This window comes from Pteropus medius, unplaced genomic scaffold (genome assembly GCF_902729225.1).
Source record: "Pteropus medius unplaced genomic scaffold, Ma_sr-lr_union100, whole genome shotgun sequence".
Lineage (NCBI taxonomy): Eukaryota > Metazoa > Chordata > Mammalia > Chiroptera > Pteropodidae > Pteropus > Pteropus medius.
The window spans coordinates 41122909-41135360 of record NW_024349800.1 but is presented as its reverse complement, the minus strand read 5'-3'; the positions used below and the strand labels follow the sequence as shown (position 1 = coordinate 41135360).

At 40.2% G+C, this 12452-nt stretch overlaps 1 protein-coding gene across 3 annotated transcripts in view; it reads left to right on the top strand.

Annotated features, from left to right (window-relative positions):
* The window catches only part of LOC120621747 (atherin-like), a 64030-nt gene that overhangs the window by 41866 nt on the left and 9712 nt on the right, over positions 1 to 12452 (top strand). Inside the window, exon 2 of one of the 3 annotated variants that reach the window (XM_039887352.1) lies at positions 8362 to 11190. The exons of the other annotated variants lie outside the window; for them this stretch is intronic. Within the exon in view, the coding sequence (XP_039743286.1) occupies positions 8362 to 8587 (226 nt within the window). The 3' untranslated portion in view covers positions 8588 to 11190. Of the gene's footprint in view, positions 1 to 8361; positions 11191 to 12452 lie in introns of those variants that run through there. 3 annotated transcript variants of the gene reach the window in all.

The window sequence follows — 12452 nt, the reverse complement described above, 5'->3', positions numbered from 1 at the left end:
TATTGCGATAAAGTTTTTGTGTGAAATTGTGACTCTTGCCAGAAATGTCATATGTTTTAGTTAACTTTCTTCCCAGGAACTAGGAAAATTTCCCAAGCCCCAGATATATACAACTGAATGCTGTTCAGAAGTCAGCAGCGTGGGCCTGAAGAGAGAGAGACTGAATTTTACACACTCCATTTGTTTTTTCTAGAGATAAAGCCTCTATTTTATTTTCCTCAAGGTGAAAGTCCAATTCACCTTGAAAATTGTAAATCCTTATTCCACTGGAAGAAAATGATTATGATTTCTGTCACTGCTATTACTATTTATACTGCAGTAAATTTACCCAAGGAAGGTGATATAGCCTCTACTGGATTCCTTCCAGAGCTTCCTAAGGAATAAAATCATACAGCTGACAATGGATAAGACATTCTGTTATGCCTTTTCCTTCTCAGCCTTTCAGTGTTGCAAGCTACCTACCACAATGCTGTTGATTAGCAGCTTCTGCACACACACACTGCAAAAGCAATGAATGTTCCCCATGTTGACTCTCGGGAATGACAACGCCATGAAGTACCCTTCAGAATTATCAAGGAGAAATAAAATGATGCTCCATACAGTTTGAGAGAAATTTTACCAGTGGTTCAGAGCATCTCTACAGGGATGTGCTGAACTTGACTCCTGCTAGCGTGTGAAAGCTGATGGTTAAATACTAAGAAATGGTGTGGGCCAGATGTTACACCTCCAAAACTGGGCCACAGTAGGAGTATTTATACCATGGGAATTGACATCTGTTGAAAATCAGGGCATTTTTTTTTTCACCCCCAGAGAACTGGTTTATTGGCACACCTTTGTCTATACCTTTGGAACTGCATAGTCCGATAAATACCTATTAGCTAGGACTTATGCTGGATGACAGTTTATTGATAAATCTTGCACAGGTTGAAAAGCCAGTTAACATGCGTACTAGTTTCCTATGGCTACTGTACCACCAACTTGGTAGCTTAAAACAATTGAAATTTGTTCTCTCACAGTTCTCAAGGCCAGAAGTCCAAGCTCATGAACACAGGGCTGAATTGAAGGTGTTGGCAGGACTGTGCTTCCTCCAGAGGCTCAGGGAGAGACTCTGTTCCTCATATCTTCCAGCTTCTGGTGGCTTCTGGCATTCCTTGGATTGTGGCTGCCTCACATCAAACTTCCAGGCCAGCATCTTCGAATTTCTCTTTGTTCTACCTGTACGTTGCCTGTGTGTGTGTGCATGCATGCACGTGCACGTGTGTGTGTGAATGAAATCTTCCTCTCTTATAAGAACATTTATGATATTGCATTTAGAGTCTACCCAGAAAATCCAGGATAATCTCCATCTCAAGGTCTTTAATTTAATCTCATCTGCAAAGACTCTTTTTTCAAGTAAGGTAACATTTACAGGTATTAGGACCGGTATCTTTGGGAGGGCCATTTGCAGCCTGCCACAATACCCACCTCAGCAGCCGTATATACACAGACACACTGTACTTGTATAACATCCTTAACAAACTAGTATTAATGACAAAGAGCAAAATCTTAATGATAATAATAGTGGCACCTCTTCTTTATTGAGTACTTCCTATGTACCAGGCAGAATGCTCAGCATATAGTAATCTCTTCATCTCATTATTCCTTCCTAAATCAGGAAACGTATGTTCAAATTTTCATTTTGGACCACCAGGATCTAGTTAGATACCTCATGATATAACATGCCCTGCTTCCCCATAACCTCCACCTCTAAGCCATTCCTAGGGGCTATTCGTAAAGCTGTTCCAGGGGCTCCCAATTTAGGTAGTCTACTTTTCCTATCCTAGTTCCATAGTTTCCAACCCTACCCTTTGGCTACTCTTAGCAAGCTTATCTCCAGCATCAATACAGGTCTTGATTAAAGGGACTATGGAGAGTATACCTATTGACTGAAAGTGACCTCTCAGCTATGCAGTGTCCTTGTCCAAGTGAATAGAAGGCTCTGGGGCAGGGTCAGTTCTTAGATGAAACCGTACTTGGCAATAGTATCTTTCAAGAGGTGGTTTGGAAAAAGCCTTGACTCATGCCTGTGGGTGATAGGCCTGTAATTCTCTATCTTAGCAGTCCCCAACCTTTTTGGCTCCAGGGACCGGTGCTCCTATGAGCATCTAATGCCTGATGATCTGAGGTGGAGCTGAGGTAGTGAAGCTAGAGCTGGGGAGCAGCTGCAAATACAGATGAAACTTCGCTTGCTCACCCGCTGCTCACCTCCTGCTGTGCAGCCCAGTTCCTAACAGGCCATGGACTAGTACCCGTCCGCGGCCCAGAGGTTGGGGACCCCTGCTATATCCAGTTGTCTTAGGGTAGGAGTTTTTCCTGATCTGCCTGCACAGCTCACTGTTTCATTTCCACAGCTTGTACCAGAGGAAGGGAGGGAGACAGAAGCGGGGTTTGTAATTGGCCATTCTATGTCAGGCTCTGTGCGGGGAGCTTTATTTATTGGGCTAAGAATGGTATAAAATCCAAGAACATTTTCTTGTCTTATTCTTTGTAGCTGCAATAAATTCATGGGGCTTGGTTTTCACCTCTATTTTTCTGTTAAAATGTAATTTTTGGTTGTGAATAAAAGCTGGCTGAATCTGGCCTATAATAGTAGTTTCATGAAGATAACAGTGTTACATGAAGAAATTTAGGTCAGATTTGCTTAGGTTTAGACATGCTCTATTGGCCCGTGTGATTTTCCAGCAGAAAGTGGAGTCCAAGAACTTGGACAGAGACAACAGCAGCAGGGCAAGCGCAGAGCGGGGGAAGGTGGCCTCAGCTCCACAACTCTGGCTAGAAGTTACCTAATCTCTCAGAGCCTCAGTTTCATCTGTGAAATGGTGGTAATAATTCCTATCCTTCAGGAGTTTTAGAAGGACTAGAATGAAAATACATTATGGCATGTAAAATGCCTAGTATACAGCAAGTACTCAATAAGTAGTAGCTATCATTGTCAATATTAGTGGTTCCAAACGAGCAAATACACTAAGAGTCAGCTTCAGACAAAAGACTGTCTTGCTCTAGTCACTTGAAAAAATGCAAGTAATGCCTGTCATTCTTCCCTTTCCACTTCAGCAGCGCCATAGCAGTGCAGATACTACTGTTTTCTCCTCTGGGAAGGATTCTCTGACCTTGCCAGGTCCCTGCCCTTTCCCTCCTGCAGAGCCTGTGAACTCCACCTCAGTTAGACAGTAACCATCACTCAGAATAACCTTTGCTTGGTTTACGTGCTTATCTCTATACCTCAGCTGCTTGAGAGCATGGAGGATATCTTAATTTTGCATCTTCAATAACTAGCCTAATTTCTTGAACATGAAAGGGGCACTAAACATTCTCATTGAATGGAACTGAATAAAGTTTCAACGTTTTGAAATGGAAGCAACAAAAAAAACCAGATTGAATATTTATTCTAATCTAACCTTCTCTCATGCGAAAGGAGATCCATGCCATTGCTAAGTTTTTTTACATTCCTTCCCAAACCTTGTTTACTTTGGCTTTTGTTTGGCTCTTGGGACAGAGAGAGGCAATGTTCGACTTTTATGACTTTAGGCGCCCCCTCTGAAAAACTAATTACTGGCAAACTGGGTTTTGGTTTTTATTTCATCATTTTGTGACTCAGACTAGGGGGAATTTTGGGTTAATTTATTGGGGAGTGACTTTAGTTTATTATCAATACTACGAGCTAATAGAGAGCACCGAGCTAACTAAGTCCCTCATATGTATAATCATATTTAATTCTTTCCACAACTTCATGAAGTAGGTATTATTGTTAAGTCTACTTTACAGTTAGAGAAACTGAGGCACAGAGAGTAAGTAGACCAGGGTCATGGTAGGGCTAGGATTGAACCTGGGTCTACAAGACTTTAAAGTGACTTTTGAACACCAGGCTATACTGCCTCTAGACTCAACTGTTTCTGTTAAGCAGAATTAGGCAAATGATTCTGAGAAAGAGAAGGTTATTTAACCTTTCGTAAAATGCTAATTGACCACTGTCTTAGCTTCGACTGCCAGACATTTATTTCTCATAGTTCTGGAGCCTGGGAAGCAGATTCTGTTCTTGATGAAGACCTACTTCTTGGCCTCTGTGTGCTCACGTGGCTTTTTCTCAGTGAATGCATTTGGAGTATTTTGGGGGAGATTTTTCTCTGTCTTCGCTTTTATAAGAGCACTAATCTTAAAATGAGGGCCTCCCTCTCATGACCTCATCTAAACCTACAACCTCCCAAATGCCTGATCTCTAAATACCATCACGCTGGAGGTTAGGGCTTCAATATATGAATTTGTGGGGGGATGCGACATTCAGCCCATAACAATATACTAACTAGTATTCTCTGGAATGTGCAAGACTAAACTCTGGAAAGAGAGAGAGAGAGAGAGAGAGAGAGAGAGAGAGAGAGAGAGAGAGAGAGGAAGGAAGAAGGAAGGAAAGAAAGAAAAGAAAGAAAGGAAATAGGCTGAAGGAATAGAAGGAAGGAAGGAAGGAAGGAAGGATGGCTGAAGGAAGGAAGGAAGGCTGAAGGAAGGAAGGAAGGAAGGAAGGAAAGAAGGAAAGAAGGAAAGAAGGGAGAAGGAAAGAAGGAAAGAAGGAAAGAAGGAAGGAAAGTTAGGTCGAAAGAAGGAAGAAGGAAATAGCTGAAAGAAGAAAGAAGGAAAGAAGGAAAGAAGGAAAGAAAGAAGGAAAGAAGGAAAGAAGGAAAGCAGTGAAAGAAGGAAAAGAAGGAAAGAATGAAAGAAGGAAAAGAAGGAAAGAAAAGAAAGAGGCTAAGTCTAGCAGAGCCTGGACTAAGGGTGAGGCAAACAAGGGACCTAGGCCACTGCCTTGGAGGAGGCACCCACACTTAGGCGTCCACCCACCACATGAATGAACCACAATTCCATGAACTTGTGTGCCTTGGTTGTCTCACCCCCCAGTCCCCAGCCCTGTAGCATTGTCCTCTGCTTTTGGGGAACTCAGTGTCTAGCCAAGGGCCTAGTATCAGTATGGGTCAGATCAGGAAAGAGAAACTACACAGTGATTTAAACAGGGATAGTTTAATATAAAGAATTATTAACTAGCAGTCTATTGTTCAGAGATCCATGAGGACATGGAGAGAGAGAGAATATGACAAGTGAAGCCAAGGAGTTTTGACCTTCAGGATAAGAGTAAAGACTTTGTTGTTTCCTTTGGGCTGTGCCCGAGTGAGCATGACTTGCCCTATTTATTAGTGACCATTAGACTCTGCAGCATTTCCTTTCAGACCACCCCAGGCATTTGGGCTATTTCAAAAATCTAAATAACATCTCAGTCAAACTAACATTCTGAGAGAGAAATATTTTAATCTGTCTTTTCCCAGAATGGCCTTTAGATCTGGGGGCTGGGTGATGGTCGATGTATTTGGAGATTTATGGGAACCCATAGGTTTTGGCAAAGGCACACATAAATCTCAAAGAAGAATTAAATATAATTTCATGTTACACAAACCTCACAGTAAAATTTGAATGCAGGTCCAATCACAACAGCTGTTTTTTATCTTTCATTTAAACTACAACAACAGGATTGCTTAAACAAATTTCCTTCCTTTCTCAAACTTTCAAACTATTCAATATTTGCATCATGATTAATCTTCAGCTCCAGAGAAAATTCCCAAAGGCAAAGACAACACAGAAGCTTTTTAAACTTCGGCCACATGGAAAAGAGCAAAGAGGGAGCATGTCAAATCTTCAGTTTGGGAGCTTGCTCTCTCAGGAGAATTCTAAATAATGGTCATCCTGTTAAATATTAAACTGAGGACTGGATGGCCAAGAGAACACAATCACATACAGCTGCACACTATATACTATCTAGGCCAAAAGTACAACTCCAATTAAGGAATGGTACCACGTCCCATAAGAATAGACAGAGAGATCTTGACTATTTCAAGAAAGTTTTATCTATGCTGTAAAAGAGGCTAAAAATCCTCATTCTCAGAACCCTGGAATATACCCCCACCTGCCCAGCCAAGGGAAGCTCAAGTATTTTTCTTTTCATACAAGGTCTTCAACAGGCTGTTCATTTACTGTGATTGCTGGCTCCCCAGGCAGCGTAGGTCTGGGGAAAGGGCCACAGGCTAGAAGCACATTCCTAGGCTCAGTATTTGACCTGTAACATCAAGGCATTGGGCTAGATCAATGGCTCTCTATTTGGCTGCATTCTAGAATCATCTAGGAAACTTTAAAATAAAATAATACCCAACCCTAGACCCCACCCCAGGCTAATGAAATCAGGAGGTTTGGCAGTGGGCCCAGAACTTAAGTATTTTCACAAACATTCCCAAGAAATGCCAACGTACAATGACATTTGAGAGCCGCCTGCAGCTCTAATGCACAATGCAATTGATACTTTTGGATGAACATCAGTGTGGGTAAATCGCTGTGCATGTTTTAAACATTGTTTTTCATGGAATAAACTCTCAATAAGAGTCAACTGTATGAGAATGTGTACACATTTGGTTGAAGACTAAATGAGAGTACACAAAAATGAAAACAACTGTATTTGGGTATAGGGTAAAAGGAAGCTTTTTAAAAAAAATTTTCTAAAATATTATATTGATTTTATAACCGAAAAAACACTAATTAGCAAACACTCTCTCCCCACTCATCCTTTTTGTACTTTTGGGCTTGTGGCTGTTTTCAGAGTCTATGATGAAGGCTGAACTCTGAACGTGATGAAAGTGTCTGTGTTGTTTGGTTGGAGTTGGGTTTCTCAAATAACTTTCTCTGTTATGAAAGAATATTTCACAAAACATTTGAAAATTCTGTGTGCGTATGGACATCCTCATTGTGGAGGTCCTAATGTAAATTCGTCATTCAATACATATTCAATTACAATGACTAACTATATCTCATGACTCCATTCTGAAATCTAGGACTACTAAATGCACAGTTCATGGACCATATTCTTCAACCATGGCCATCATAAATATTCATTTAATGTCTGTCTTCATTAGGTGGTTATTAACATGTCAAAGATATTTGTGGAGAAATGAAAGTGATAAATTCTATCTATATTTACTCCTATTTGAAAGGTTAATTTTTAAAAAAGTACTCTGATAAAATCCCTTAATAAAAGGAAGTTTCCTTTAGAAATAGTCTTCTGTTTTCAAGCTAATAATCTTATACAAAAAGTTTATTAGTGTTTTGCTTGTTGAATGGACCAGTCCAATTCAGAGAAGGACAATAGAAAGCACTGCTCTTAAAAGGTTAAATTGATGGCTTTTCTACTAATAGTACTGTGGAGCTGTTCTAATGAAAAGAGGTGGAAGCGATTTTCCCAGCTTCTAAATAGAATAGAGCAGGGATTGGAAAACTTTTTCTGCAAAGGACCAAATAGTAAATATTTTAGGCTTTGCTATTCATTTCTGGTGTTGTAGCACTATAGCAGCCATACACGACATGTAAATGAATGAATGTATTTGTGTTCCAAGACAAACTTTATGCAAAAAACAGGTGGCAGTCTAGATTTGGCTTATAGGCTATAAGTGGCCCACTCCTGGAATAGAACAAACCCAAACTGGCTCTCAGGTTGCAGTGGAAGGGTGTAAATTGGGATTGGGAATTTTAACTAAATCTAAAGAAGCCATTGGGTATTGGGGTTCTATATGAGCAAGCAGATCTGCTATGATAAGAAAATTAATAGAATGCATTAATAATAGAGTGATAATAGCAATGGTTAATGTTTACAGAGGACCTGCTGTGTAACTTGTGGTAATTTTTTATAATCTCATGTAATCTTTATAATCTCATGAAATCTTTATAATAAATTGGTAATCTCATGCATTACTATCTCCTGCCAGGGGACAGAGCCAAGTTCAAAGTCATCATAGCTGGAAGGGAAAAGAGGGATCTCTATATAGGTACCCTGGTCTCAGTTCAAGTTCTAAGGGTTCACCATGCTAATGATGGACCAAGAATAGTGCTCTGGGGTGTACACAGTGGGCAAATTGTTTTCTGTATGTCTCTTATGTTTCTGTGTTTCTTCGAGCAGAGGCATTGACAGTCTTTTATTGAGAATTATTATTTTCAAGAATGTTCATGTATTAAACAGCCTTGGCAGATAGAGATAGTATCTTCCTCTGGAACAAAGGGAAGGGTTGTTGCTGTACATTATAATAAAGACAATGCTTCTGTCTGGAGTGAAGATGGGCAAGTTTGCTTGTAGTTCATTATAAAAGATTGGGGTTCTTCGGCTGTGGTGGAAACCTACTGTGTGTACAGTATCTACTGTGTCACCCCATTTCTTTTTTTTTTGGAGATTTTAATATATTTATTTGAAAACCAAGTTCTGTGAAAGAGCACACTAGTCATATATCTTCTCTTCAACCAAAGAATCAAGGACAAGATTCTTCAGGTTGGCACAGATGCGGTGATACATGCAGTGAACAGCAGGTGTCAACATGAACTTCCTCACAGGCATTTGCAATATGAGCCTGGAGCAAGAGGAACTGACATGAACATGAATCTCATATTGCTTGCTGTGTTGAGTACAATAAAGTCCTTTGTCTTTGGCCCAGGAGTCTTGTGCCTTCTTCCGGCATCCGTGAATCTGTGGTAGGCTAACTTGTTATTGTGTTAGCAAGGTAAGATTTTAGACCTTTCACAGTTCTTGACTTACACAAGAGGCTCAATGGGTTATAAGAGCTGTCTGAGGATAAAGGCTGTCCACTCCTGGCTTGACTTTACTCCTTTGAAATTATGGATGAATGCAGGCTATGCTATGATCTAAATATTTGTGTTCCCCGCACTTACAGCTCAATTTATAGGCTGATATCTTATCCTTTGAATTGATGGTATAAGGAGGCGGGGTCTTTGAGAGGTGATTAGGTGATGAGGGCAGAGCCCTCATGAATGAGGTTAGTGCCCTTATAAAAGAGGCCTCCATGATAACATGGTCATATAAGAAGTGGGCTCTCACCAGACACTGAATCTGCTGGTGCCTTGATCATGGATTTCTCAGCCTCCAGGACTGTGAGACATAAAACTCTGAGAAATAAATTTCTATTGTTTATAAGCTACCCAGTCTATGATATTTGTGTTATAACAGCTAGAAGGCCTGTACTGAAGCCAGAAAGAAGCAGCTTCCACAAATACCTATAGCTCCTTTTTATATAAGTAGCAGTGTTCTGTGGTCATCTGAGAGGTTCTAACACTGACCACATAGAGTTAAAGATGTACGGTTGATTGACTGGAATGTTTTTCTATGAACTATGACTATAACATAAATATTACCTTCTAGCAATGTGATATAGCGGTTTCTGAACCCAGCTGCTCATCAGAATCACATGGTAATACTAATATAACAACAATAAAACAACAGATTCCAGAACACTACCAAAATACCTAATGAATCATATACAAAAAATGTATATGAGGCTCAGAAACCAGTATGTTACAAAGGTTTCCCAGGTTATTTTGATGCAGTCAGTCCCTGCACTATCTAATGATGAGGATTTAATTCTATCATAGACAATCTTGCTGCTTTGTACTTAAATTTCTTCATTTGTTACGCAAATAATTAAACTCTAGAATTGTGTTGTCCAATATGGTGGCAATTGGCCACATGTAACTATTTAAAATAAAATTAACCAAAATGAAATACAATTTAAGATTCATTTCCTCAGTTGTATTAGCTACATTTTAAATATTTAATAGCCACATGGCTACAGTATCATATAGTACAGAAACAGACCATTTGCATCATCACAGAAAGTTCTATTGGATAGAGCCACTCTAGAATATTTTATAATACCAGAAAAGAAGAAAGCTATCAAAGACTACGAGGTTGTAACAAAAGACTCAGGAGCCAATGCAAATATGCTTCCATTGACCAAAGATGAGATAATTTGAGCATCAATTAGAATAATAACTACAATGGATTGACGTACATTAAATATATTTAAATTCATAAGTTCGTAATCACGCTAAATTAAAATTTATTGGTGACTTTCAGGGGATGCTAAGGAACCCAGTAATCATTTGAAAACTGGAAGATAAAGGTCAACAAAAATTTAATCGGTATTTTGATAAAGGAAAGGCTGGATAAATGCTTGAGACAGTACTGAGATGTATACCAGAAGGCCCATTAACAGGTCCCACAGGACCCTGAACACCTGTTGCCATGGTCAATTCAATAATACATTTGTGTACTGGTTTTTCTTTCTTTTTGCTTTCACTCCCTGTATCCTGCATGCCTGTTCTCTGGGATTCCCAAATAAATTACAGTATGCAAACTTCTGTCTCAGGCCCTCAGTGTAGGGGTGAGGGAGGGTGGACTCAGGCTAGGACAGCATTCTAGTTCCAATTCTTGAAAGAGAATCTAACCCCACCTGGCATATAGATTTGATTGTTTGATTATAATTCCACTCCCGGTCCAATCTCCTGTGAGAGGCTGTCCTTTTCAAAGATGTAGATGGATTGACAGGTTCAGTCTAGAGCCTTGCTACTAAAAGAGTGACCTGCTGACCAACAGCATGACCTGGGAGCTTGTTAGAAATGGAGAGTTCAGGCCCCAGCCAGACCTACTGAAAGCAAATCTGCTTTTGAATAAGAATCCCAGGTGATTTACATGTACATTAAAGTTAAAGAACTGTACTGTAGAGGGAGTGATAATAATTAACCAGCTCTACATATAGAGGAAGGGGAGTGCATATAGTTATATGGGGGTGGGAGGGAGTGGAAGAGTGAAAGAGGAATTGAATCTCTGTGATAACATTTTAAATCATATAACAAGAAAAACACTCTCTACCTAGGTTATTATAGCCAGCATCATAAACCTCGAAAAATATACAAGTGGGAAGATAAAACAACTCCTAAAATCAATAGCAAACAATATCTACGTGTTATTGTAGAGATGCAGAGCAGGTTCTTATTGAGCAACTGTGAAATACGGAATCCAAAGTTTGTGTTAGGGGTGGGGTGTGTGTGTCCCCGAGGGGAGCAGAACCAACCTTGGCAATCTGCCACTGCCCTCTAGACACTCTGGGCTTCTGCACTTGCTCCCCAAACTTCCTACATTGTTCTCTTTCAATTCGCCATCCCCTTTCTCACTTAAAAACTCTCAGTTACAGCCATGGTGTACTGGTAAATGTTTAATAACTGGCTAACCAGACCAAACAAAACAAAACAAAACAAAAACCCCTCTGATTTGTAGTGTTTGCAAATTTCCATAGTATAAATGTTACCACCATGGCTGATGATGGTGAGCTGCCACATGGCATTACTGAACATGGAGTTGAGAAGTGGTATAAATTGGCTCCATCAGACCACTGGAAATAAGTAGAAGAAAGGGCAAAGGAAAATTAAGTTGAGGAAGACCTGGAGTGCTTCCTTTAACTTGACTTACTATGATTTGGAAATATAGCTATCTACTTCCTCAAGTCACGGGGTTTGCCTTGTCTCCTTGGCTCTATGCTGCAGATTTGGCCATCTCATCCAATCTATGGTGATCTCTATGCTTCAACTTTATTGAGAACTTTTTTATATTGTAGATTTAAAAGAACCAGAAACTCAGGAAGAGAAAAAGTTTTAGGACAGTCAGAGTGACTTGTGTTCTATATTTACTGAAGCACCTTCCATAAACATTATCTAGGCTCTGGAATGCTCACACCCACCCTTCATAGATATACCACACCCCATTCTCCCCTGCCTGAGCGTAGTCTAACAACTCCCACCCAGCTTCCTCAGGTGTTACACACCCTGTTTCTCTGGCCAGAGTTCAAGCCCTCACCTGGTTTCCTTGGACATCATCCAAGAGCTACATACCTGTCTTTTCTGGGACATCTCCAGCTGGCACATGACTCCCTTCTCTTGGGGATTGTAGCAGATAATGTATATCTAACTTGCCGTAGGCACTGGCAGACAGCTTAGACCAGTCCCTCTGCCCACAAGCGCTGCCTTGGGGGCTCAGTATTGGTCCTTGTAAGGCCTGATCCAGGAGCCTCATCCCTTCTGGTCACCTCCCAAACTGCTAAACCATTGACTTCTGTTTGGTGTAGCTCTGGGCCAGGTGAACCACCCTTTCCTCACCTTTATCAACAAAGTATACACCTGAATTTCCTATAACTGCTCTAGTTGCTCACCTTTCACTTTTTTTTTCACCTTTTACTTTTTCTTGCAAAGCAACCAATGCTAGGAATCCAGCTCTCTATAGACAGCCCAAATTATTGCTTCTTAACCTGCATGAAGAATAACTTTTTAAAACCTTCTCTTTGGTAGTTTTCAGGCAAGAAACACTTCCACTAGCAGGTTAAAACTGTTTATTTTTGCAGTCCCAATATTGTTGGAAATGTAACTGTTTAGTTCTCTCCCCAGATGAATGGACTTTCATTTTTAGACTTATGATTTGGTTTTTATTTCTTCTAAAATAGAGACAGAAATAGTAGAAGTGTCCTTATCTCTAACTGTCAGAGCTGGGGCCTCTT